General features: G+C 54.3%; 3 protein-coding genes across 3 annotated transcripts in view; 1 reads left to right on the forward strand and 2 right to left on the reverse strand.

Moving 5' to 3' along the window:
• The window catches only part of kidins220b (kinase D-interacting substrate 220b), a 10,202-nt gene extending 3,992 nt beyond the window's left edge, over window positions 1–6,210 (forward strand). Inside the window, exons 15-28 of the mRNA XM_068753420.1 lie at window positions 1–177; window positions 259–399; window positions 564–801; window positions 864–952; window positions 1,017–1,161; window positions 1,230–1,392; window positions 1,459–1,637; window positions 2,291–2,514; window positions 2,846–2,965; window positions 3,479–3,502; window positions 3,842–3,979; window positions 4,062–4,160; window positions 4,252–4,476; window positions 4,552–6,210. The exon at window positions 1–177 is cut by the window's left edge and continues 265 nt beyond it. Coding sequence (XP_068609521.1) covers window positions 1–177; window positions 259–399; window positions 564–801; window positions 864–952; window positions 1,017–1,161; window positions 1,230–1,392; window positions 1,459–1,637; window positions 2,291–2,514; window positions 2,846–2,965; window positions 3,479–3,502; window positions 3,842–3,979; window positions 4,062–4,160; window positions 4,252–4,476; window positions 4,552–5,598 — 3,009 coding nt within the window. The 3' untranslated portion in view covers window positions 5,599–6,210. The remainder of the gene's footprint in view (window positions 178–258; window positions 400–563; window positions 802–863; window positions 953–1,016; window positions 1,162–1,229; window positions 1,393–1,458; window positions 1,638–2,290; window positions 2,515–2,845; window positions 2,966–3,478; window positions 3,503–3,841; window positions 3,980–4,061; window positions 4,161–4,251; window positions 4,477–4,551) is intronic.
• Window positions 6,211–8,845: 2,635 nt separating this feature from the next.
• Window positions 8,846–9,850, reverse strand: sox11b (SRY-box transcription factor 11b). Its single transcript, XM_068753592.1, has one exon. The coding sequence runs from the start codon at window positions 9,782–9,784 to the stop codon at window positions 8,846–8,848; it is 939 nt and encodes a 312-aa protein (XP_068609693.1). The 5' UTR covers window positions 9,785–9,850.
• A 9,409-nt stretch (window positions 9,851–19,259) lies between these two features.
• allc (allantoicase) lies at window positions 19,260–22,158 on the reverse strand. The gene is made up of 11 exons (XM_068753835.1): window positions 22,063–22,158; window positions 21,724–21,774; window positions 21,555–21,642; window positions 21,341–21,460; window positions 21,191–21,270; window positions 20,980–21,112; window positions 20,488–20,643; window positions 20,243–20,316; window positions 20,061–20,169; window positions 19,866–19,984; window positions 19,260–19,685 (listed from the first exon to the last, which is right to left on the reverse strand). Exons 1-11 carry the CDS (start codon window positions 22,156–22,158, stop codon window positions 19,515–19,517), a joined length of 1,197 nt encoding a protein of 398 aa, XP_068609936.1. The 3' UTR covers window positions 19,260–19,514.
• Window positions 22,159–23,624: the final 1,466 nt, after the last annotated feature.

Raw genomic sequence — 23,624 nt, forward strand, 5'->3', positions numbered from 1 at the left:
GAGAACCGCACGGTGAACGGCGTGCTGCTGGCGGCGGGCGGCGTGGTGGGCCTGGCGCTGCTGCTGAACTGCAGGACCTGGTGGCAGGTGAGCGACTCGGTGCTGAACTCCCAGAGGAAGCGGCTCCACGGCGCCGCCAACAGGATGCACAAGCTGAAGAGCGAGGGCTTCATGAAGGTGAGGCCAGACCCGGGCCCGGGCCCGCCTCCCGCAGGGGGGCGCGGCCGGACGCCGCCTGAACCCGCCCTCCTCCCACAGGTCCTGAAGCACGAGGTGGAGCTGATGGCGAGGATGGCGAAGACCATCGACGGGTTCACGCAGCACCAGACCCGGCTGGCCGTGGTCATCGACGGCCTGGACTCGTGTGAACAGGACAAAGTCCTGCAGATGCTCGACACCGTAAGGAGACAACGTCTTTGATGTCTTTGATGACGTGGAGACATCAAAGGCAAACGGGCACACCATTCGGTTCTGAGCGGTTCCGGCGCTCTGGTTCTAGATGACAGGAAGTGAACCCAGAAGTCCTCCACAGCTTCCTGTCTTGTCCCCCGTTCGTCCCGCAGGTGCGGCTGCTGTTCTCCAAAGGGCCCTTCATCTCCATCTTCGCCAGCGACCCACACATCATCATCAAAGCCATCAACCAGAACCTGAACAGCGTCCTGCGGGACTCCAACGTCAACGGACACGACTACATGAGGACCGTGGTCCACCTGCCCGTCTTCCTCAACAGCAGGGGACTGTCCAGCGCCAAGAAGATGTGTGTCGCCGGCCAGGCCAACGGGGACGGCGGCACCACCGAGGGTAACCGCGGCGACGGGGGGGGGAGGTCCCGCCCGTGAGCCAACCACTCTGTCCTTCTGCAGGTTGGCACGAGGAGCTGGACAGGAAACTGTCTCAGCACAGTTTGGGAGAATTAACCAAGCTGGGCAGCAAGGCGGCGCCCAACCGGCGGGTGAGTGTGGCTCCGCCCCCTCCCAGCTGGGCCGGCCCATCGTGACCTCGTCGTGTGTGTTCAGGACACGTACCGGCGCCGCCAGGTGCAGCGCTCCGTGACCCGCCAGATGTCCTTCGACCTGACGAAGATGATGGTGACGGAGGACTGGTTCAGTGACATCAGCCCGCAGACCATGAGACGGCTGCTGAACATCGTCTCCGTCACAGGTGCTGCCCGTCTCCACGGCGACGGCTGGGTCCGGCCGGCGCCGCTGAACGTCTCCGTCCCGCTGCAGGTCGTCTCCTGCGGGCCAATCAGATCAGCTTTAACTGGGACCGCCTGGCGTCCTGGATCAACCTGACGGAGCAGTGGCCCTACAGGACCTCCTGGATCATCCTGTACCTGGAGGAGACGGACGGCGTCCCGGACCAGGCCACGCTGAAGACCGTCTACGAGAGGTCAGGGGTCACGCCTGAGGACGCTCCACGAGGACTTCCTGGACTCACCGGGACTTTGTCTTCCAGAGTGTCCAAGAACATCCCGATCACCAAAGACGTGGAGCCGCTGCTGGAGATTGACGGAGACGTCCGCAGCTTCGAGGTCTTTCTGTCCTCACGGACGCCCGTCCTCACGGCCAGGGACATCCGGACCTTCCTGCCCTGCACCGTCAACCTGGACCCCAAGCTGAGGGAGATCATAGCAGGTACCCCAGAACCGCTGGGACCAAACATCTGGATCGGCTGCTTGTTCCGTCTGATCCAGGTCTTTGTTCTCTCTGATCCAGGTCTTTGTTCTCTCTGATCCAGATGTTTGTTCTCTCTGATCCAGGTCTTTGTTCTCTCTCATCCAGATGTTTGTTCTCTCTGATCCAGGTCTTTGTTCTCTCTCATCCAGATGTTTGTTCTCTTTGATCCAGGTCTTTGTTCTCTCTCATCCAGATGTTTGTTCTCTCTGATCCAGGTCTTTGTTCTCTCTCATCCAGATGTTTGTTCTCTTTGATCCAGGTCTTTGTTCTCTCTGATCCAGATGTTTGTTCTCTCTGATCCAGGTCTTTGTTCTCTCTCATCCAGATGTTTGTTCTCTCTGATCCAGGTCTTTGTTCTCTCTCATCCAGATGTTTGTTCTCTTTGATCCAGGTCTTTGTTCTCTCTCATCCAGATGTTTGTTCTCTCTGATCCAGGTCTTTGTTCTCTCTCATCCAGATGTTTGTTCTCTCTGATCCAGGTCTTTGTTCTCTCTCATCCAGGTCTTTGTTCTCTCTCATCCAGATGTTTGTTCTCTCTGATCCAGGTGTTTGTTCTCTCTGATCCAGGTCTTTGTTCTCTCTCATCCAGATGTTTGTTCTCTCTCATCCAGATGTTCGCGCTGCCCGGGAGCAGATGAATATGGGCGGGGTTACCTATCCATCCCTGCAGGAGGCCCAGCCCCGCCCCACCTCAGTCTACTCCCAGGTGTCCTCGACGTGCTCCCCCTCCGCCTCTTTCGGAGGCCCCTTTAACCAATCAGCAGGGGGCATCGCCCCCCCGCACAGCAGCTACTACAGCGGAATGGGGGGGCCACAGCACCCCTTCTACAACAGGGTAAGCCGCCGCCCACAATCACCTGATGGTGACAGCTCAGATTACATTACACGGCCTCTGCTGCTATTGGTCCGCGGCTCGCGCTCCGCTCCTCTGGTTGGCTGATCACGCTGTGATGTCATCACGCCATCATTTTCAGTTTCTTTTCTCGTTGTTATTTGATTCTTGATTTGTTTTTCCGTTCCGATCGTTTCTGTAATCAATGAGGATTAATCAGATTAAAGCGGACAGACGATCCTCACGGTGGCGCCCGGCGGCTCTTACGTTGTCTTCTGTTTGATTATCAATCATCTCCATGATCATTATTTTGATTTTCTGCCCCTCCCCCCAGCCATATTTCCCCCATCACCTTTACCAGCTGCCACGCCCACTCATGGCCACCTCCCACCCATCACACCTTTACCCACGCCCACTTCCTAAATCCTCCTTCAGTCGGGACGTCGCCGCAGCCGTAAGTACGACAAACGGACGGGCGGAGGCGGAGCCTGATGTTAATGCGTGCTTACTCTTTAATTATTCATGAGGTGATCAAAGCAAGATTCCACGTGATTTATTTGATCGTCTTTGCTTCCCGATAAACCGAATGAAGACGCTTCGTGGACACGCTGCTCTGTTGTTATTGATCTTTCCCAGAGTTCTGTTCTTCCCTTCGAGTCGACCTGGAATAACCTTTCAGGTTTCCATGGATACTACTTGGTGTCGTGTTTATCAGATATCGAGGATCAGCGTTATTTAAACACGGATTTCTCCTCTCTTCTCCTTTGGGTAGAATATTCTCCGCTCAGCTTCCTGGTTTTCCTCGTCTCTCTTCTTCTGTGGTTTCTGAATGTTTTCCTCCCGTCAGTCATTCCTCACCTGTCTGTCGCTCTGTCTCTCTGTCTGTCCCTCTGTCTGTCTCTCTGTCTGTCTGTCTCTCCGTCTGTCCCTCTGTCTGTCTCTCTGTCCCTCTCTCTGTCTCTCTAAGGTTTCGTCTCTGAAAAGGACGCAGGTATTGAACCCCCCCCCCTTGTCGGACCTCACCTTCCTTCCAGCCCCCGTATTTAGACTAACACCTTGTGAAGTGCTCTCCTACTACAACTCCCAGCATGCACCTTGCCTGGACGAGCCTGTAGCCTCAGTAGAGATTTGAACCCCCCCCCCCCCTGCACGTGGTACGAACCACCGTAGGGGCGGGGTTCACCCAACGCTGCTTCTGATTGGTTCATAAAAGGGGCGTGTCCTTACTTTAACCCTTGAATGAACGTTTCCTTACTGCAGCAGACGAGAAACACAACCGTCGTAGATTTAAATGCTTTCCTGGGAATCGAACCCGTGTCTTTGCATCCAGGGTCCCGCCTCCGTGGCGTCGGGCGCTCCGGCCGTCCTCCTCAGCGCCATGGCGACGGAGGCCGTCTGCGAGCGCGTGCTGCAGATGGAGGGAATCGACCAGAGTATGGTGGGACAGTACAGCGCCACCATCAGGAAGGCGAGTCCTCACCTGGGCGAGGCAGGAAGTCGCCGCCGAGACGGAATGACGTCTCGCTAACGGGGACATTCTGTCTCCTCAGGCGAACGTGAACGGCAGAGTTCTGTCCCAGTGCGACGTCGACGAGCTGAAGGACGAGATGAACATGAACTTCGGAGACTGGCAGCTCTTCAGAGCCGCGGTCGGTTAGCGTAGCGCCGTTAGCGGGTTAGCGTAGCGAGCGCGGCGTTCGAACCCGGACCGTCTGACTTTACGTCTCCACACGGCTGCAGATTTTGGACATGCGTCACATCGAGACTCAAGTGCTGCAAGAGGAAGCTGCCAGTGAGCAAGGCAGCATGGTGGGAGCACCCAGCGAGGGAGGAAGGCGGGCGGTGGCCCCGCCCCACGCCGGCGCCACCAACGCGGACGGGATGTACAGCTTCAACCTGAGCTTCGAGGAGCTGAGCGCCGTCGGACTGGACGACCCGGCGAGGACCGGGAACATGCAGTGGATGGTGAGTGACCTTTGACCTCTACCGCCCCTCCTCTACCCATCCCTAACCCCGGCGTTCTGCTCGGCCCGCCCCCAGGGCGGCGCCCACCGGACCGCCAGCATGAACAGCCTGAACTCCCAGGAGTCGTCCAACGACATCGGCAAGCTGACGGACCGGCAGCAGACGGAGTACCGGGACGCCTACCGGGAGTACATCGCCCAGATGGCTCAGGTGGAAGTGGGCGGGGCCTTAGGAGAGAGGCCCGTCCAACCGCAGCCCGGGCACTTCATGACATCATCCGAAGGCGGCGAGCAGGACGGACGCAAGTCTTTCAATAAGAGGAGCAGCAAGACCCCGGCCGATGAGGATGGCGCCCTGGACCCGATCACCGAGGAGGACGAGAAGGGGGACCACGGGTCCTCCAGGTCCCTGCTGTCCCGCAAGACCTCAGCCGAAAGAGCTGGGCCGTTCCAGGGCGCCGGGGGCGGGCCGCGCTACCAGAAGCTGACCTGCGACGAGGACGACTCGGAGGGGACGGATACCGGGAAGAAGACGCTGGAGCCCAAACCTCCCGGTGTCTCGCTGGCGCTGAAGGGGAAGGACTACCTGTCGGACGCCACGTTGGACAAGAAGGACTCGTCCGACTCGGGCGTTCGCTCCAACGACAGCTCGCCCAACCGCTCGCTGCAGGACGAGGAGGCGGACCTGTCCCAGCTGGACAGGTCCAACCTGATCGAGCTGGACGAGGACAGCCTGGCCGGGAAGCCGGGCCTTCCCAGCAGCCTCAGCGGCCTGCAGGACCCGGCCGTGGCCCGCATGTCCATCTGCTCCGAGGACCAGTGCAGCCCCGAGGACAGCTGGCCCCCCCCGTCCAAGAGCTTCAACCTGAACCGCACGGCGAGCAACGTCACGCTCAACAACAACAGCAACCGCCCCCGCCAGCCCGCAGGGGGCTCCTCCCCCAGTGATGTCATCATGCCCCCCGGCCCGGGGACCACCGGCGGCACCCGGCTGGGGCCGAACAACGAGAACGTGCGGGTGGTTCACCTGAAGAGGGGCCTGAAGCCCGGAGACCCCCCCGAGATCTGCACCGTGTCCTCCGACACCGTCGCCTTCAGCGAGGAGCGCGAGAGCGTCCTGTGAAGAGCGGGGCGCCGCCCGATGGCGTCGGAGAGCGTCCTGTGAAGAGCGAGGCGCCGCCCGATGGCGTCGGTTCGCCCGGTTTTAGTGCATGCTGGAGTCGTTAGTCAAGTAGGAGCTGCATGTCGTTGTTGTGGTTGTTGTCGTTGTGGTCGTTGTTGTTGTTGTCGTTGGTGTTGTTGTCGTTGTTGTTGTCGTTGTTGTTGTTGTCGTTGTTGTTGTCGGTGTTGTTGTTGTCGTTGTTGTTGTCGTTGTTGTTGTTGTCGTTGGTGTTGTTGTCGTTGTTGTTGTCGTCGTTGGTGTCGTTGGTGTTGTTGTCGTTGTTGTTGTCGGTGTTGTTGTCGTTGTTGTCGTTGTTGTTGTTGTCCACTCAGACCAGGTTCACAGAAAAACTGACCTTAATGTAGTTTGTGAGTCGTCAAAAAAAATAAGCTTAAACAGATAAAATACTAAAGAACAATTAAAGTAAAACAATTAACCGTGAATGAAGTCAATAGGGAGGAGGAGTCTGTGGGGAGGCGGAGTCGGTAGGGAGGCGGAGTCGGTAGGGAGGCGGAGTCTGTGGGGAGGAGGAGTCAGTAGGGAGGAGGAGTCTGTGGGGAGGAGGAGTCGGGAGGGAGGAGGAGTCGGTAGGGAGGCGGAGTCTGTGGGGAGGAGGAGTCGGTAGGGAGGCGGAGTCTGTGGGGAGGAGTCAGTAGGGAGGCGGAGTCTGTGGGGAGGAGGAGTCGGTAGGGAGGAGGAGTCGGTAGGGAGGCGGAGTCTGTGGGGAGGAGGAGTCGGTAGGGAGGAGGAGTCTGTAGGGAGGAGGAATCAGTAGGGAGGAGGAGTCGGTAGGGAGGAGGAGTCTGTAGGGAGGAGGAGTCAGTAGGGAGGAGGAGTCGGTAGGGAGGCGGGTAATCCTGAGAGTAAAAAGTAGTAAAAATGAGGTTTCGTGTTAAAAGAAGCAGGAAGTTATTTAACATATGAATCGATAATATAACTAATAAAGTTAAATATTGATTGTTTCCATGGCTGCGTTTCTCAAATTAATGAGACAAATGAAAACGATTAAATGTCTGAAGCTGCTGAAACTGCACATTTTACATGAAATAACTTGTATTGATTATTGATCGTTTCAGTATTAACTCGTATCCGTTCAGTGTTTGTGTTTCATCATAGTCCGAAAGCTGAAGCCCAGAACTGGAGACTTTTATTCTGAAAAACCATCTGTCTTCGACATCAATGAAAAACGAGTCGCTTTATTTTGGGAAATGAATCAGATGAAGAAAGATGGGAAAGGAAAAAAAGTAACTAAATAAGATTAATTGTACTAATTTGGAGAAAAAACATTTAAATCAGAGACTTTGATGGATTAGAATAATCGGTGTTCAATGTCTGCATGTCGGTGTTTGATTAATCTGAAGGAGAATTTAATCTGGATTCAATAAAACTGGATTTCTCTGACGCTTCACTTCCTGTTTTTATGTTTTATTTACAGTAATAAAATTCGGGGGGGGGGGGGGGTCAAAGAGGAGAAAACGTCTCTTCAGAATAGATCATCTGAATAATCGATAACCGATTTATTAATCATATATAAACATGAGCGCTAATAACGGGATCAATAACCGCGCTGCCTCCTACCGGGCAGGTGTGGCCGTTCGTCCCGGAGTCCCCGCCCCTCTGCAGCCGGGCGGGACGCATCGATGACGCGCTGCAAGAGCTCCGCCCAGCTGGCGGCCCGTCCGGGCGGCAGCAGCCGGTGGCCGGTAGCCGGTAGCCCCGACCTGCGGGTCCTCCTGGGTCGGGCTCTTGCTGGGGGGGGACGCGGCGCACCGGGAGGCGCAGACTCCTCCTTCTCCTCCTGCACCGGCCATGCTCGAACCGGGCAGCCGGTACCGGGTCAGGTGACGTCACAGAATTACAGACTGACCCGGAAGACGCGTCGGTTCGAGCAGGACGTTGATTGGCTGTCGCCCGGCTCTTCTGATTGGTCACCTGGAGCAAGAATTTAATATTCAGGAGTGAAATCATAAAAAAATAAAATATAAACAATAAGAGGAAGACCCGAAACACCCGATAAAGATCAATACATTTAATCGATCTACGCCTTAGACAAATAGAAAATAGAGGAATTGATAATGACTCTAAGGAAATGTTTTCTACAAATGATTCTTGTTTTGCTTTTTTCTTTAAAGTCAATCATTGTTCGGGTTTCATGCATCTAAATGAGTATCGATCCTGCGTTCTGTCTTCTCACGTACTTCTACTGCAGTACTTCCTGCGCCGGATCTCCACCAGGTGGCGCCACAGACCAGGTGAGACCACGTCAGGACTCGCGCACCCTCTGGGCGTCAGGGATGGGGCGTTCAATGACTTCATCCAGGATGGGAAGATTCAAACATCTGGTTGTCATGGCGCCAGAAATCATTCCAGATGTTTGCTATTTTAGTTTTTAGTGCCCCGCCCCCAACATGACGTACTTCCGGTTGAATCCAGAGCCTCCGCCCCTCAGCCGTGACGTTTACGGCCAGCCGGTTTCACTCCCGTGGTGCGTTCAAATCAGTCAGGACAGAAGAGTCTGCCGTGACGTTGGCTGTGACCTTCACTGACCCCGAAGGTCAGGGTGCGTTCAGGGTCAGTGACCACCAGGTGTCTCCTGGAAGACACCTTGAAGGACGTGTTCAAAGAAAGAACCGACTGTCCATCGCGGATCAATAACCAGACAGAGGATCAGTTCCAGCTGGTTTATTCAGGTCCACACGACACCCCGGAGGCGTCGCCAGTTTCCCTCCCACAAACAGAACTTTCTCTCTTTTCTTTTCTATTGCACAAAAATAATGAGCGAAAATCAGAAATGTGCCTTTGAAGTCCAGCTTGTCTCGTTCACACGTAGCCACGCCCCCACACTCCCCGACTTCCTGTCTGTGAGGCGAGGCTTTAAAGCAAGGCAGGCCGACCCGGATGGGAACCATCAGTCAGGGGGAGGCGTGGAGGAGAAGAAGTTCCTGAACAACCTTTAAACTACAAAAATAGTTTGATATAAAAACAGGTGAGGTATGTTTGGTTTGCTATAAAAGGTTACCTGGGGGGGGCGGAGTCAAAGCAAACGTTAAACAGGGGTCACATAAAAGTCCTGCCGGTTCAGGGGGGGGCTACATCCTGTTCGGGTCCATAAAACCCTGTTGAAGTACCGAGGGTCCGGTCCAGGGGGTCAGCTGCCCGGTCCCGGTCCAGGTCCCTAAACGCCCCCCCCCCCCCCCCCGGGTCCGGATCAGCAGGTGAACACCAGGTCCGTGAAGTTCCCGGTGATCATCTCGCTGAGCTCCGGGGTGCAATGATCCGGGAACTCGAAGTGGGACCCGAGACCCCCCTCGCTGCAGGACGCGTCCAGGTCTTTGTCCACCAGGGACAGGTTCAGGTTCCCCGAGGCCGGGCCGGAGGACGTGGTCCACGCCCCGTCCGAGGCGTGGAAGCCGGCCAGGAGGTCGTCCCGGTCCAGGTCCAGGTCCTCCCGATCCAGCTCCGCCTCCTCCTCCTCCCCGCAGGAGGAGGCGGAGCTGGACCGGGAAGGTGATGCCGGTGAGAGGGAGGCCGGGTACGGACCGGGACCGGTGTCCTGCCGGGTGATGTTCTTGAAGCTGTAGAAGAGGCGACCGGACTCCTCGTACCTGCCGGGGGGGCCCGGGTCACCGCTGGGGGGCAGCTTGGTGAGGCTGTAGCGGGACGGCTCCTCCTCCTCCTCCTCCTCGGTGTCCTCTTCATCCTCCTCCTCATCGTCGGGAAACTCCCGGCTCATTTTCGTCAGCACGTAGCGGTACCGCGGGTCCGGCGGCCGGTACCGGACGCGGCTGCCGGTACCGGCCGCCGCCTTGCTGGGTTCCAACTTGGAGAACTTCTTGGCGGGGGCGTGGCTTTTGTTCCCGGTTCTGACGCCGCTGGTCTCCGGGGACGGGGCGACCGGCTTCCCGACCGGAAACGCGCCGCCGTCCGGCTTGGCTTTCTTCCTGGGCCGGTACTTGTAGTCCGGATAGTCGGCCATGTGCTTGAGCCGCAGCCGCTCCGCCTCCCGGACGAACGGGACCTTGTCGGTGTCCGGTAACGTCTTCCAGCGCTTCCCGAGCCGCTTGGAGATCTCCGCGTTGTGCAGGTCCGGAACCTGGTCCATGATCTTCCTGCGCTCCGCTTTGGACCAGACCATGAAGGCGTTCATGGGCCGCTTGATGTGGCCCGTGGCCGTCCGACACCAGTCCGGTTTCACCGGCACCGGAACCGGCAGCGCGCTGTCCTCGCGGGTCCGGCCCCGCTGCACCACGTTCCGAGCGGACCCGGACCCGGACCCGAACCCGAACCCGAACCCACGCTGCGGCTCTCCTCTCATCCCGCTGCGTCCCTCACTCCGTTCAAACTTCCCGACAGGCTCTTCTTAAGCAGCTGATCATGCGCGCGACTGCCCCGCCCCCCAGCCAATCACCGGGCTTCTCCTCCGAAACCGGTGGCCAATCGGAACTCGCCGCCCCTCCCCCTCTCGCCCCTCTCCCGGGTATTCACAAGATCGATATTTTTAAAGCCTTTAATTGATCCTTTATGTTTCTGTAAACATCCGTTAAAAATCCGTTTTTAGTTTATTAAAGAGAGAGAAACACAAACAATTAAAAATAAAGTTCATCACGTGATCTTTATCTCCCGCCAAAATAAAAGCACATGTTTGTTTTTAAAACATTCATGGAATATATCATCAATAAATCAATGAAGAAGAACAGCAGGATCCTGGAGTAAAAGTACACACTCATGTACCTCCTCCTCCTCCTCTAGCATGGATCCCACACGGTCCGGGAGGCCCGAGGAGCAGAGGAGCAGGCTCTGATTCAGATCAATGAGGAGGTGTCCGTTCTAAACCGGGTCACTGTTCCACCTAAACATGTAAATAAAGTTTCAATTCAAATACTTGAATGAAAGCTGACGCCGGCCTCTGATTGGACGGTCCGGCGCTCCTGAGCTATTGAAGCTGACCCCTCTCAGATGGATGTTTTTACCTTCAGGGCGTCGTCCAGCCACATTTGCATGTGAAGGCTAACTATTGATTAGCCTGCCAGCGTTAGCGTCCTTACCTGTGGATGCTAACTATTGATTAGCCTGCCAGCGTTAGCGTCCTTACCTGTGGATGCTAACTATTGATTAGCCTGCCAGCGTTAGCGTCCTTTCCTGTGGATGCGTTCTGACTGGCTGGCGCTCCGTCCAGCCGGTCCAATCAGCAGACAGGAAGCAGGTGAGGCTCAGCGGGCGTGGCCGACGGCTCACCTGCTTCAACAGCATTTTCTGTTGCTGGAAGCTCGGAGGCGATCAATAAGATACCGAGAGGACGGCCCACCTTCCCGGACGGGACAGAGGTCAGAGGTCAGACGGAAACCGCAGGGAAGAGGCGGGACCTTCTTTTACAGGAGCATCAATCCTTGGCTACGCGTCGGTGTCACGTTTCACGTGTGTGTGTGTGTGTGTGTCTCACCTGAGGCCTCTTCAGATCAGGTCCAGGTGGGACTTCCTGTTCTGAGACACCTGGAGGAGCTGAACCGTCCTCGGGTCTAACGGGTCAGGACAAAGCAACGGGAAGAACCAGCAGCAGAACCTGATCCAACAGAGTCCAGATCGATCAGGAGGCGGGTCAGTGGGTTCCGCTCTGATCAGACCCGATCAATATTGATCAGCTGATAGAGCAGCAATCTGCTGGCAAAAGATAAAACGGAGTGACCATCACAGGCAGACAGACAGACAGACAGGCAGACAGACAGACAGGCAGACAGGCAGACAGACAGACAGGCAGGCAGACAGACAGACAGGCAGGCAGGCAGGCAGACAGACAGACAGACAGGCAGACAGGCAGGCAGACAGACAGACAGATAGACAGACAGACAGGCAGACAGGCAGGCAGACAGACAGACAGGCAGACAGACAGACAGGCAGACAGACAGACAGACAGGCAGACAGACAGGCAGACAGACAGACAGACAGGCAGACAGACAGGCAGACAGGCAGGCAGACAGACAGACAGACATATCCTCTTTGCCCCGTTGGAGGTAACAAGAAGATCAAACAGGCTCACAGGTGGACCCAGGTGGACGATGACTAAACCTTGGCCCCGCCTCCAGACCGCTACTGTAATAATATAATGAATATGAGGTCAGATTACCAACAGACTGAAACTAATCCCAGTCCAGTTTCAGAGGCTGCTGAGTCACCGTCTCCTCGTGAGATTGGAGGTAAGGCGGGAGGGGAGGCGGGACAGGAGGTGTCTCCTTGTCTCCTTGTCTCCTTGTCTCCCTTTCAGACTCGGACCTGAGACACAAAGCGAGGACAATAAACCCCATTTAGGGACTTGTCCTTGTTTCCGTCTCCTTGGTTTGAGGATGGATAGCTAGTAGCATGTTAGCTAACGACGCGTGCTTCCTGTCGATGCTACGTTAGCTGCTTAGCTCTCGCTCCAGCTCCGTTCCGGTAAACCTGGATCCGTCTACGGACCGGGAAAAGGACGCATTAAAATCAAGAAGCCACCAAAACCTGGAGCGTCAGCCGATAATCGGGGAGGCGTCCGTTTAAACAAGATGGAGGACGATCGGCTCTGACAGCCTCCAAACCGAAGCTGTTCCAGACGGAAGCCATTTCTCCCGCCGCCGTGGAACGCCTCCACGCCACGACCACAATCACCATGCAAAGAGGAAACAGGAAACAGGAAATGTAACGTCCTCCTGCTCAGCGGGAGCAAGATGGGACGCTTTGGGAGGGGGAGAACGAGCGAAGATGGGAGATCAAGAATATCAGATTCAATATAGATGAATCCGGTGCAGATTATCGATTGATCCAGGCTCTACAGCAGGGATTATCCTGGGATGGATCAGGGATTAACATGAGATTATAAAACCAGGGGAGATCTGGGATTACATGTTGATGAAGTATGAAGAAAACTACAGGGATTGATCTACTGTTACTACGGAACGATCCGAGATGATCCTGGATTAGAGATTAGATTATCTCAGAGGTTATTCAGCGATAGATCGTGGATTAATTAGTGACAAAAGAATTAAAGACCAGCTATCACTGGGAGAAACAAAGTTGTGGGATTAAGTCAGGACAGAGCAGAGATTAGCTGGTGACCTGAAGCCGGGACGACGGCGGCGTATGAATGGGTCGAACCTGCAGAGGCCGTCCTCCAGTCCGAGAGGAGAGCAGCTGGGCTTTCTAAAGACCAAGCTGTCACCCCTCCCCCGACGCGTTCCCATCACCACCAGTCTGTGGGGCCCCCCCATTATGGAGGGGGGGGGGGGCAGAAAAGCGTCCTTCAGCCTTCACACCTCCTCCTCCTCAGGATTAGGGGGTTCAGACAGTAGGCCCTGTGGTGCCCCTGACCCCACCGCAGAACGCAGAACAACACCCTCGCCTTTTTGTGGCGCAGTGGGTAGCGCTGTCTCCTCACAGCAGGAGGTTTCTGGGTTTGGTCCGATTTTCTCATTTCTATATTTGACATTCTCTCTTATTGATCAATCAATAATCAATAAGTTATGTTTCACTAAATCATTTGTGGAGGGAACGTGAAGCGGAACATGAGCCGCTCCCAAAAAGAAAAGGAGGAGGAGTCTCTTCTTTGGCTCCTTCTGCTCCGGGCGTCTTCACCTCTGAGGGTTACGGCCCGACTCGCTAATAAGGCCCAACACAAACCCCCAGCAGGCCGGGGGGGGGGGGGCAGACCCCCCGCCCCGGCAGATGGGCTCTGATGGATCCTGAAAGGGAGGAACTGAAACCCGGAGAAGTTGCCAAGCGGCCGGCTGTAATTATCGCCGCGCCTTTGGGTTCATTGTCAATTAGAGTGGCGGTTGGGGCGAGCGACAGCTGCGGCAGATGGTGACGGTCCAGAGAGAGAGAGGGGGGGGGGGTCTGGGGGGGCGGAGGCTCCTTTAGCTTTCCTGTTAACACAACTCCTCAGGATTCAATCAGAACGTCTTCCATGTCTAGATGTGTTGATTAAACTAACGTCAGGCCAGCTGCTTCTGAACCGATCAGATCAATCGGATCAGATCAAACATCAAAGCAGAGTGACCAGAAGTGTGTGTGTGTGTGTGTGTGTGTGCGTAGGTGTGTGTGCATGTGTGTGTGTGTGTGTGAGAAGTGAAGGGTTAAAAGGACTGCTGCTCCTTGTGGTTCTGTTCATTGTGCTGAGGAGCCCCTGCTCCTCCTCCTTCTCCTCCCCCTCCTACTCCTGCTCCTCCTCCTCCTCCTGCTCCTCCTCCTCCCCCTCCTACTCCTGCTCCTCCTCCTCCTGCTCCTCCTCCTCCTGCTCCTCCTCCTCCTAGATGTTATTTTTATTATTTCACATCAAACTGTGGACCTGAGGTCAGGACTCCTCGACTATCTGACCTCAGATCAGCAGATCTAAATGTTCCCTCGTTTCTTCATCAAGAGTGTCTTTGTCTTCAGACTGAAGGGGCTCTTTGACTCCGCCCACAGAGGTTGGCCTCAGCCAGTCAGAGTGCTCGGGGTTTGTGTCTCCAGGCAGAAAAACACCGGAGAATTTAAAATCTGTGAAAACAGAGAGTGTGTGTGTGTGTGTGTGTGCGTGTGTGTGTGTGTGTGTGTGTGTTCGTGTGTGTGCGTGTGTGTGTGTGTTCGTGTGTGCGGCTCCATCTGCTGTATGATGGGCCACTACGTGGGGTCAAAGGTCACCATTTCCAATAATAGCGATTAGCAATTCTGACAGGCCGCTGGGTTGCCATGACGCCCACAGTGAGACGCCCTTCATCATCATCATCGTCACTCTGGACTGTGATGAAATGAAATAATCTTCAATGGTTGGCTTTAAAACTCATAAAATCAGCCAATGAGAAGCCTGGTAGTTTTCAGGAGCCAATCGAATCACTTCAAAGTGGAGCAGCAAGAAATGACCGTTTAAATTATATTCTGGCTCTCGGCCCTCGTCCCGCCAGCAGCAGCGGGGCCAGGCTGGGGGCCCCCCGGGGGTCCTGGACTCTTTAGGCCAGCGGCGCTGACAAACAGAGGAGGTGAGGAGGAGCAGCAGGCAGCTGCAGCCCGACCGACACGCGGAGCTTCAACACGCAGATTAGCATGAGAAAACAGGGCGGGGGGGGCCCTGGCCCCGCCCCCAGTCCCCCCGGGCCTCCCGCTGAAGCCACTCAGTCGGACCGGGTTAATGATTCTGGACCGGAACCCGACAACATGGGGAGAGCGAGAGAGAGAGAGAGAGAGACCATAGTCTGCTGGCAGGAGTCCAGGAAGTGATGACATCACGAGCAGCGGTGAGGTCATCACCGTCAGACTGAAACCATAGAAACCGCCACACGCCTCTCTCTGACCAATCAGTGGCCGGCGTGGAAGCGTGAACCCTGCTCCGGTGAAGATGGCGATAAAGCGGGCACGGCGTCCTGGACGTCCTCCAAACGGCGAACATCTGTCCTCGCCCCCCGTCGACGCCGTTTAACCACATGGTGCACGACCAGCGGCTCCATCTGCTACGCCATCAGCCCGGCGGCGCCGTCTGAAGGTCAAACGTCTGCTGTAAGGGTGGCGACACCACAGGATCAAGGTCACACAGTTAGTCACATGACTTCCTGTGGAGCAGGAGGGTTTACGCTGGACGCATCGCAATCCAAACAGCCGAGCGATCAATCGGGTTCGCCGATCGATGATGATGATGATGTTGATGAAGACGAAGGCTTCAGATTTAAAGGAAGATTCTTCTTTTTCTTCTTCAGACAGAACGACTTTGTCATATTTCAACCGTTCACGTGGGCGGAGCCAAATTGCAGTTAATTACGTTTGACTGGATGATAGTTCTTATATTTGTTTCGGTGGCGAAGCTGCAGTTACACTCAGACACCAATAGAGGGCACTCCAAGACCACAAGTGGTGTTCGTCAACATAGATAAAGAACAGGACGCGTTTCCGTGGCAGCCTTAAGAGGGCGTGGCTTATAGGAGGTGGGCCATCATAAACCAGGTGATTTCATCCTAAACCCCGCCCCTCCGGGATGTTTAGTTGTTATTGGCTTAAACTTCCAGCCAGCGTTTATGGATCCGGACGAAGCTCAACGATCAATGTTCGGTCATCCTGCTCACGATGAAGTGATCACATGACCTCACTCTCCACCAATGAGGATCCCTGAACGCTGCTTTAAATCCGTATCAGCGATTTACACGTTTCTCATGTTCCGGTCCAGTTCCAGGGCAACGTCTAGGTCCAGGTCCAGGTCCAGTTCCAGGCCAAAGTCTAGGTCCAGGTCCAGGACCAGGCCAAAGTCTAGGTCCAGGTCCAGGTCCAGGTCCAGTTCCAGGCTAAAGTCTAGGTCCAGGTCCAGGCTAAAGTCTAGGTCCAAGCCAAAGTCTAGGTCCAGGTCCAGGTCCAGTACCAGGCCAAAGTCTAGGTCCAGGTCCAGGTCCAGGTCCAGTTCCAGGCTAAAGTCTAGGTCCAGGTCCAGGTCCAGTTCCAGGCCAAAGTCCAGGTCCAAGTCCAGGTCCAGGTCCAGTTCCAGGCCAAATTCTAGGTCCAGGTCCAGTTCCAGGCTAAAGTCTAGGTCCAGGTCCAGGTCCAGGCTAAAGTCTAGGTCCATGTCCAGGTCCAGGTCCAGTTCCAGGCCAAAGTCCAGGTCCAGGTCCAGGTCCAGGTCCAGGTCCAGGTCCAGTTCCAGGCTAAAGTCTAGGTCCAGGTCCAGGTCCAGGCTAAAGTCTAGGTCCACGTCCAGGTCCAGGTCCAGTTCCAGGCCAAAGTCCAGGTCCAGGTCCAGGCCCAGTTCCAGGCTAAAGTCTAGGTCCAGGTCCAGGCTAAAGTCTAGGTCCACGTCCAGGTCCAGGTCCAGTTCCAGGCCAAAGTCCAGGTCCAGGTCCAGGCCCAGTTCCAGGCTAAAGTCTAGGTCCAGGTCCAGGCTAAAGTCTAGGTCCAGGTCCAGGTCCAGGTCCAGGTCCAGGTCCAGGTCCAGTTCAAGGCCAAAGTCTAGGTCCAGGTCGAGGTCCAGTTCCAAGCTAACGTCTAGGTCCAGGTCCAGGTCCAGTTCCAAGCTAACGTCTAGGTCCAGGTCCAGGTCCACTCCAGAGGCTCCAAGGACACAAATCCAATCGGGCCGGGTCGGAACCAAACGTGTCAACGGTTTTCAGGTGGCTTTGATGTTCCCTGAAGGAGAAGGAGGAGGAGTCTCCGTTGTGACGTTTCCATGGTTACAGGTTGAATCTCGCGCTGATGCTGAATAACGTCTCCATAGCAACCGCCTCTCCGCCGCCGTTGCCTCCTTCACGAGTCTGTCGACATTCAGCATTACAGTTCACGTTTGATGTTTCCCGTTTCTACATCTTCCTGGGACACCTGAAACATCAAGGGGAGGATCCTCAACGTGGCCCCGCCCCTTTAGATTGATCCGTCAGTAGCGCTGATGCTTCCTGGAGACGCTGACTGAACTCGGAGCAGTTTGATTGGCTGTTCAGAGCAGAGACTTTAATGAGCTCCCTCAGGGCGCCGCCCCCGTGAATAATGGAGGCGTGGTTCTATTTCAGAGCCGACAGACGGGCTTCTGAGTCCCGGAAGCAGCGGCGCTCCGTGATGGATGCAAGGGAGAAGGCCAGAGGCGGGGCGGCAGGACGCGGCGGTGTTTCATGCATGTTAAAATAATACGTGAATAGATTCTGATTGATAACAAAGACGTGGGTTCAGCAGAGAATAAAGAAAGAAAGAGAATTTAAAATTGGATTTTTTTACACCTAAAATAGACCGAAGGCCGGATTTGTAATGTTTTAATTATTATTATGCACAGAAAAAGGTAATTAACTCCACCTACCTTCGGTTCCTTCTTCTGTTGAAATTGGCAGAAATTCAGAAATTCACAACGGAAATGCCGGAAATCGCATTTCGTTTGTTTCATTTTTGGTTTTTGTTTTGTTTTTGGAGTTTCTTTGTTTGAGCTTTTGGTTTTGAGTTTGAGTTTTTTGGCTTGAGCCCACCTGCACGCCGAGACCGACCGTTTCTCTTCCCACCTCAGACGGGATTCGACCCAACACCCCGTCGCTGAGAGTCGGCGTCCTTCTCTGCCGAACCATCTTCGGCGCTGCCGATGCCGACGACCAGAGCGAGGAAGAGCTGTCCGGAGGCGGCGCCTGCAGGACCCGCCTTTTACCCGCGCGCTGCGGCGCTAGCTTTAGCTCAGCTCGTAGCAACGTTTGTCTGATGATTGGATGGTTGATGGTTCGAGTCTCGTTAGCTCCTTTTTCACGTGATCACACCTGTGGATTAACAATCTTCAATTTCTGCAGGTGTTTTACAATCAATATTTCTGCTTTGACTGAAATGACTTTTACTAATCAGGTCTGATCAACGCCAGCTGGTGATGTTGCTAGGCAACAGCACCACCTAATGGAAGGCCTAAAACAGGAAGGGCCAGTGAAGCTGCTGCAGAGCATGTTCCAGGTAGCTCGTTGAGCAAGGCGGCTGGTCGGCTGCAGGTTCTTTATGGTTCAGGTGGTTCTGGGTTCGAGCCCCCCACCTTCCTGAGCCGTGACTCCCGGGTGTTTGCTGATCAGTGATTATTTTAAATTCCCACAGTTCACGGAGGCGATACTTTATCGAACCTTTATTTCACCAGGTCAGATCAATCGACTTCTCATTGACAAAGACCGCTTGGGAACCTGGTTCGGCTGGGCCCGCTTGGTCCCGTATAGTCTAGCGGCTAGGATCCCTGGTTCTCACCCAGGTGGCACGAGTTCGACTCCCGGTATGGGAACAACTTCTCCTTCCTTTTTCTTTACAGAATTTCCTTTGCAATCAATAAAGTATATATCAATCTATCGATGATGAGGTAGCTGGTTGCTCAGAGCGGGTCGTGGTTCTGGGTTCGACCCCCTCACCTTTCTGTGGTTCTGGGTCCTGAAGTTAGGATCCGAGTCCTGGAGGTCGGCCTCATGGGCTGCAGCCGGGCTGGTGACCTCCGCCCGTAAGCGGACCAATCACAGCTCTGGATCCAGATTCAAGGGGCAGCTTCTCCCGGTCCAGGAGTCACATGATGAGGCTCAGCCAATCAGAGGACTGAGGGTTTCAGATGCACTGACAGTCTCCCAAATGAAAAGAAATAGCTTTGAACCACTGCGGACCATGATCCAGTAGGTCCAGGACTAGAACCAGGACCAGAACCAGGACCGGTTCTAGAACCAGGACCAGAACCAGGACCGGTTCCCATTAACCCCTCAGAAAAGCGTTTCTACGCTCCTGCTGAACCCATTTCTGTTTGTTTTTACTGTTTGGTTCAGAGTGGTTGGGGTCAAAGGTCAGAAAGAGCTGGGATAGGGTGAGACAGGTGGGAGTCAAGGCCGCCAGAGGAGGAGGAGGAGTCTGGAGACGGGACAGGAGCTTAGGCTGTCTGTCTGGAGGATTTCAAAATAAAAGCAAGTTGACTGAGAGTCGGTGTGTGGCCCAAACAGGGCGGGGCAACGACACACACACACACGCATCAATCAGGGCGGGGCAACGTCACAGACACACACACGTGCAGACACGCACACACACACATTTTGCCCGCCGTTTCCGTGTCGATTTGAAAAGACGTGTTTAAAGAAGAAGAAATGTTGACTGTAGCTTCTAAGCTAAAGGCGTTAGCATATCTCCTGCTTGTGAACAAACAAACATGATGACATCACTTCCTGGAGGTAAACATGAAACAAACATCCTTTGAATTTATTGATGGATTTTAAACCACAAGAAACAGGATCTAAGAAAATCAAACGTTCCCGATTGGTTTCACAAGCAGACGTTTTTCACAGGAGGGGCGGAGCCCAGGCAGGAATGCCTCCTGGGATTGGACGGTGAAAGCACGGACACCGTGACTCACTCATCTTCACCAGATAAACCACCTTTATCCGGCTGAACATTCCGGCGTCACACAGTATTATGGGATGTCTGAGGTGTCACAGTTTGGACGACGGCCTCTCCTGATTGGCCAAGGCAGCCGCGGGCCGGCCCAGCAGGCGGAGCCGGCTGATGCCTCCGTCGGGCCTGATGATGATGCGAACGTGACTGACGGGTCGTCTGAGGGTCAGCTGGGCGTCGCCGTACAGATGTCTGTGATGAGGGCGGAGCTACAGCACAGACGGCATATGACATGCTAGCTTATAAAAGTGCAGCAACTACAACTCCCAGCACGCTGTAGCTTCGAGCTAATGGACGAAGCGCTAGTTATTTACCTGGCATCAGGTGAATGTCAATAAATGAATTGATTTTATTTCCCAGTTAAATTCCAACTCCAATACAATTCCTACTTTCTGCGGCGTTAGAAGGACCTTCCATGTCCCAGAATTCCATTGGGTCCTGATGGCCTCAGCTTCCTCCTCGGGGGTCAGAGAGCACGCCTCGATCCTGCAGGAGTCTGGGAAGTTTCCTGCAGGTAGCACACAGGTGAGGCCCCCCCCTGCTCATTAAGCTGTTACCTGGAAACCGCTGGGGGCGACGCCCACCTTTGAAGTGGTTGGTGTCGATCTCAACGCTGCGGATCACTCCAGGATGTCCGAGGCGAAACACGGCCCATTCCCAGCCGGGGACCTGCAGGATCCCCCGATGGTCTGCCTGCAAGGCGGCGACGGGGGAACATTAGCGCCCGGTAAAACGAGACTGACGGGTTCAGCGTGTCGGTTAGAACCTTCAGGTTCTTGGGTCGGTCCAGCCTGCGGGCCGTTTCCCATCCATCAGCCATGCTGGCAGCTCGGCCAAGACCTGCAGACACAGAACCGGTGCCGACGTCACCGGTGTTTTACTGTCACCGGTGTCTTACCGTCACCGGCGTCACCGGTGTCTTACCGTCACCGGCGTCACCAGTGTCTTACCGTCACCGGCGTCACTGAAAACAATGACATCTGTTTAAAATCTACAAAAATAAACTCCAACCAATCATATTGCGAGGATGTCCAAAGTGGGCGTCGCTGTAGCCAAGGCAGACTCCCCCATTGGTCAGAGCCACCAGGTCAACGTCCTGGTGGGCAGGGACAGACGACCAGTCTCTCTGTCCAACGCCGTAGACTCGTAGTCTGGCGATTCCTCCATCTGAGGACACACAAAGTCACTGAGCTGAGTGTGTGTGCGTGTGTGTGTGTGTGAGTGTGTGTGTGTGTCTCTGTGTGTCTGTGAGTGTGTGTCTCTCTCTCTGTGTGTGTGTCTCTGTGTGTGTGTCTCTGTGTCTGTGTGTGTGTGTCTGTGTGTGTGTGTGTGTGTGTGAGTGTGTGTGCGTGTGAGTGTGTGTGTGTGTTTCTGTGTGTGTGTGTGTGTCTGTGTGTGTGTGTGTCTGTGTGTGTGTGTGTCTCTGTGTGTCTGTGAGTGTGTGTCTCTCTCTCTGTGTGTGTTTCTCTGTGTGTGTGTCTCTGTGTGTGTGTGTGTGTGTACCTGGGTACATGTTGAGGCGCAGGTGTGTGATTCTCTTGTTGAAGGTGACCTTGAAGTAGTTATGGCAACAGTCCGAGTAACCAGGATTCAGCTGTGACACGCCCACCAGTTCAGGCCACGCCTCTGATCCCAGCTGTCAGGTAGCAATAACGGTTTTTCGTGATCATTGCCTGCAGACGATCAGCTGATTGACAGATTTGTGATGCGTTACCTTGGCGACCGCCGCCAGCTGACTGTCGGAGGCGGCGGCGCCGGTTCGGTCTCCTTCCAGGGTGAAGGCGGGCGGTCCATCTGCAGGGGAGCAGGATCCTATCAGCGCAGGGTCCAGGAGGTCCACTGGGGGGGGGGGGGTGCTCGGTACCTAGACAGCCGGCCTGGAGGGACACGTGGGGCGAGTGGTTCCCGGTGAAGAAGGATGTGTCCACGTCCACGCCGATGACCCGCCCCGGGACGCCCAGCTGGACGAGGCACCAGTCGTGACCTTCAAGGGAAAACAAACACCAAAGGACACGCCGGTCCGGACCTCAGAACCGGTCCTGTCTGGTTCAGGGTACGAGAACCGGACGGGTTCTAACCGGGTGTCCTCTTCCTCCTCGTCTCCCATCCGTCCATCCACTTCCCAAAGTCGGTGAAGGCTGAGGAGACGAACCGAGGAGCGTCCCTCTGCAGGACACAAAGACGGTGAGGACACGACAGAACCCGGTTCTACTGACGGACAGAACCCGGTTCTACTGACGGTCTGACCTTCAGCAGGTTGGCGGCAGGAGCAAACCATTCGTCTGTAGCAAAGATCACCTGAACAACGAGGAGAGAAGACGTTGTTGGTCTCCTAAACAACAAAGAAACAAACAACAAAGAAACAAACAAAGAAACAAACAACAAAGAAACAAACAACAAAGAAACAAAGAAACAAACAACAAAGAAACAAACAACAAGTACTGTAGTACTGTAGTACTAACGCTGACGAGCGTTAATGAACTGAGGGCCCCCCCAGGCCCCCCTCACGGCCCCCCCCCCCCGGCTCACGCACGCACCGCGTCTGTCTCTGTTTACGCCCTGTTGTTTACCTGTCTCTGGACTCACCTTCCCTCCGACCGCCTCACAGACCAGATCGTTGAACCGTACGAAGTCCGGCGCCCCCTTCAGGGCCGCCTTCAGGGCCTCCTTCCTCTCGGACATGCCGGCTCTCCGTGGGAGCGTTAATGGAGACGCTGTTGGCTGCTGATCCCGGGACAGATGGGTTTGTGTCCCGCAGGACGAAGTTCACCAGATTGTTGACAGAGATCACAGAATGTTTTAGCAGCATTTCAAAATAAGAGCACCAAATACTTACATGACAGATGGAAGTAGCTGCTATCCAGCACGCCAGACCGTTTTTTAAATATTCGATTACATTTGAATAGACGACATTGAAAAAACGTCACAAAATGTGAAACAGTTCCACGCGGGATTAGACGACCCCCTTGACATCGCCGTAGATCGGGGGGGGGGGGTCCCCCAAAGCGGTCCAGGGAGTCGATCTTTAGTTCAGTTCAGGTTTATCACGCAGAGATTCAGTGATGAAACGTGTCATGAACCTTCGTCTCTCAGTGAGGACTGTAGTATCCTGTACTATGCAATAATATGCTGCAGTAAATTATACTATAACATATTATACAAAGCTACACTATGCTGTGATATTATACATATGCTATATTATACTATACTATTCTCTACTACAGGGGTGGGCAAACTTTTTGACTCGCGGGCCACAATGGGTTCTAAAATTTGACAGAGGGGCCGGGCCAGGAACAGATGGATGGAGTATTTGTGTATTTGTGTATTGTGTATTTGTGTATTTGTGTGAGCTAATATAAATGACATGCAAAACCCATTACATGAAAGGATTTGGCTTTTTACAGGTAGCATTACAAGGAAAAGGTCAAATGAATCGGGTTTAATTCTAGTAAAATTTAATTTAATGATATAATTTGGACAAGTTCGGCGGGCCAGATTAAATAGCCCAACGGGCCGCATATGGCCCCCGGGCCTGAGTTTGCCCATGCCTGCTCTACTATGTTATACATCATTGTATTACATTATGCTATACTAAACTGTACTAAGGTGTACTACATTATATTATACCATAATACATTATACAAAGCAATACTATGCTGTGCTATATAGATGCTATATTATACTATAAATAGCTATGTTATACTCTACTATGCTGTGCTACTATGCTATACTATACTAGACTGTACTTTATTACGCTTTGCAATACTATAGTATTACTATACTATGTTTAGCTGTACTGTAGCATCCTAGAGTAACATAATAAAGCATCTTATAACACAGTATAGTTAGTTATAAGCATATTTTAATATATCTTGTATGCAGTGTTGAGCTGTGTACTAGTACACACTGCGGTGTACTTTCCCTTCCCTCTGCTCAAGCTGACTCAGTGCCGTGTTTCGTGTTGAAAGACTTTCTGGTGTTCGGAAACAGCATCAGAGTGAGACCTCCTCCGCGTCTCGTGTCTCCGCCCTGCCGGAGCAGCTTCGTCAGGTGGAGTGAGGCGCGTGACGGCTGCGCGCGTTTCCCCCGGCCCGTGGCACGGACCCCGGAACGAGGCCCCCGGACCCCGCGGGTTCCAGGCTCCAGGT

Source organism: Brachionichthys hirsutus, chromosome 20 (genome assembly GCF_040956055.1).
Source record: "Brachionichthys hirsutus isolate HB-005 chromosome 20, CSIRO-AGI_Bhir_v1, whole genome shotgun sequence".
Lineage (NCBI taxonomy): Eukaryota > Metazoa > Chordata > Actinopteri > Lophiiformes > Brachionichthyidae > Brachionichthys > Brachionichthys hirsutus.

What these genes read in the sequence shown, in the direction of transcription:
- allc (XM_068753835.1), bottom strand. Translation starts at nt 22,158, where the DNA reads ATGTCCGAGAGGAAGGAGGCCCTGAAGGCGGCCCTGAAGGGGGCGCCG. An exon ending in CTGCCGCCAACCTGCTGAAG is followed by an intron (nt 21,643 to 21,723) that starts GTCAGACCGTCA and finishes TGTGTCCTGCAG; the next exon opens with AGGGACGCTCCTCGGTTCGT. An exon ending in CCTCCAGGCCGGCTGTCTAG is followed by an intron (nt 21,271 to 21,340) that starts GTACCGAGCACC and finishes GCTCCCCTGCAG; the next exon opens with ATGGACCGCCCGCCTTCACC.
- sox11b (XM_068753592.1), bottom strand. Translation starts at nt 9,784, where the DNA reads ATGAACGCCTTCATGGTCTGGTCCAAAGCGGAGCGCAGGAAGATCATG.